The 1,197-nt window shown below is 30.1% G+C and overlaps 1 protein-coding gene across 1 annotated transcript in view; it reads left to right on the plus strand.

The window, feature by feature from the left end:
• Positions 1 to 628: 628 nt before the first annotated feature.
• Positions 629 to 1,197, plus strand: part of LOC106467598 (ctenidin-1-like) — a 2,329-nt gene continuing 1,760 nt past the window's right edge. The window contains exon 1 of the mRNA XM_022395809.1: positions 629 to 643. Coding sequence (XP_022251517.1) covers positions 629 to 643 — 15 coding nt within the window. The remainder of the gene's footprint in view (positions 644 to 1,197) is intronic.

A 1,197-nucleotide genomic window follows, 5' to 3' on the forward strand; every position in this document is an offset into this window, starting at 1 on the left:
TCAAGCAATTAACTAAACAATAAACACCACTTTACTGTAATAATTAGCCTAATTTCTCAGCATTTTCATTACTGACGTGAATGTTACAGGAAAAAGACGTAGTCACCATGTATTAATAACACGATTTTACTGCACGTGAAAAAAAAAAGAGACAGTTCAACAATCTTCCCTTTGAAATAATTGAATGTTTCCGTTTTCTAACAGACTCACATATATATAACTTGACTTTTAAAAACATCTTACAAAGGAGACAAACAAGTAAATACGAAGGTAATTTAGATAACAATGAATTACATGCCAAGTTGCTGAAGATAGTATTTTACTATAAGTAAACTATATATATATATATATATCTTGTTATTTCTAAATTTTTATCTTTCTCGTTTCATCGCACGTTGCTGCTGTTGCAAGACAAGGTCTTCTGTCTCTCCTTTTAACACTAATTGTCTGCTTATTTTTACAACCAAAGTAGAAAACAAGTTACTTTGAAGATAAGGTATGAAACAACTCATATGCTGTATTTGTATATTTTTGAATTTTTATAATAGGAATGAAATCAGTATAAATATACGTCTGTTTTAAGATTCGAAACACATTTAACAACAGGATCATCTGCTGGTCAATAACTATGGTCAACATCAAGGTGAGTGCTGTAAGACCATTACTTTTCACAAGTGGTGTAATATAACATGTTGCATACCGAGCTGAATTTGCACCAAAGAACAACAACGTTGTATTGTAAGTGATGTCATTTAAATTTTAAGTAATTTGCAGAAAAACGCAATATTCTTAGTAAGCATCTTGTTTTATTTCGGAAACGATGACTAAGCAATGGCTATCACAAGTTACTTGTATTACATATTTCTAATTACCAATCAAGTTTAGATTGTTTAACCAGCTTTGTGTTCCTCGATTAAAGAGAAACAGTAAAAGAAGTGCATGAAACACGTTAGAAAAACAAAAGCGTCGTATAAACGATTGTTGAAGACTAGGAGTTATTAATAACACAGGCCTGCCTTTATAAAAGTTGTTTTGGTTTTAATAACGGATTTTCCATAATTCCGCTACGCAGATTTCGAAAATAACATTATTTTTGTTCTATCACGTAAGGATTTTTTTACAAATTGAGAAGAAGAAAAAAAAACTCTTACTTAGATCAAGTTATTATTTCGTTTACCACAATGAAAATTGTTTTTA

Source organism: Limulus polyphemus, unplaced genomic scaffold (assembly GCF_000517525.1).
Source record: "Limulus polyphemus unplaced genomic scaffold, Limulus_polyphemus-2.1.2 Scaffold2675, whole genome shotgun sequence".
In the NCBI taxonomy this organism is placed as follows: Eukaryota; Metazoa; Arthropoda; class Merostomata; order Xiphosura; family Limulidae; genus Limulus; species Limulus polyphemus.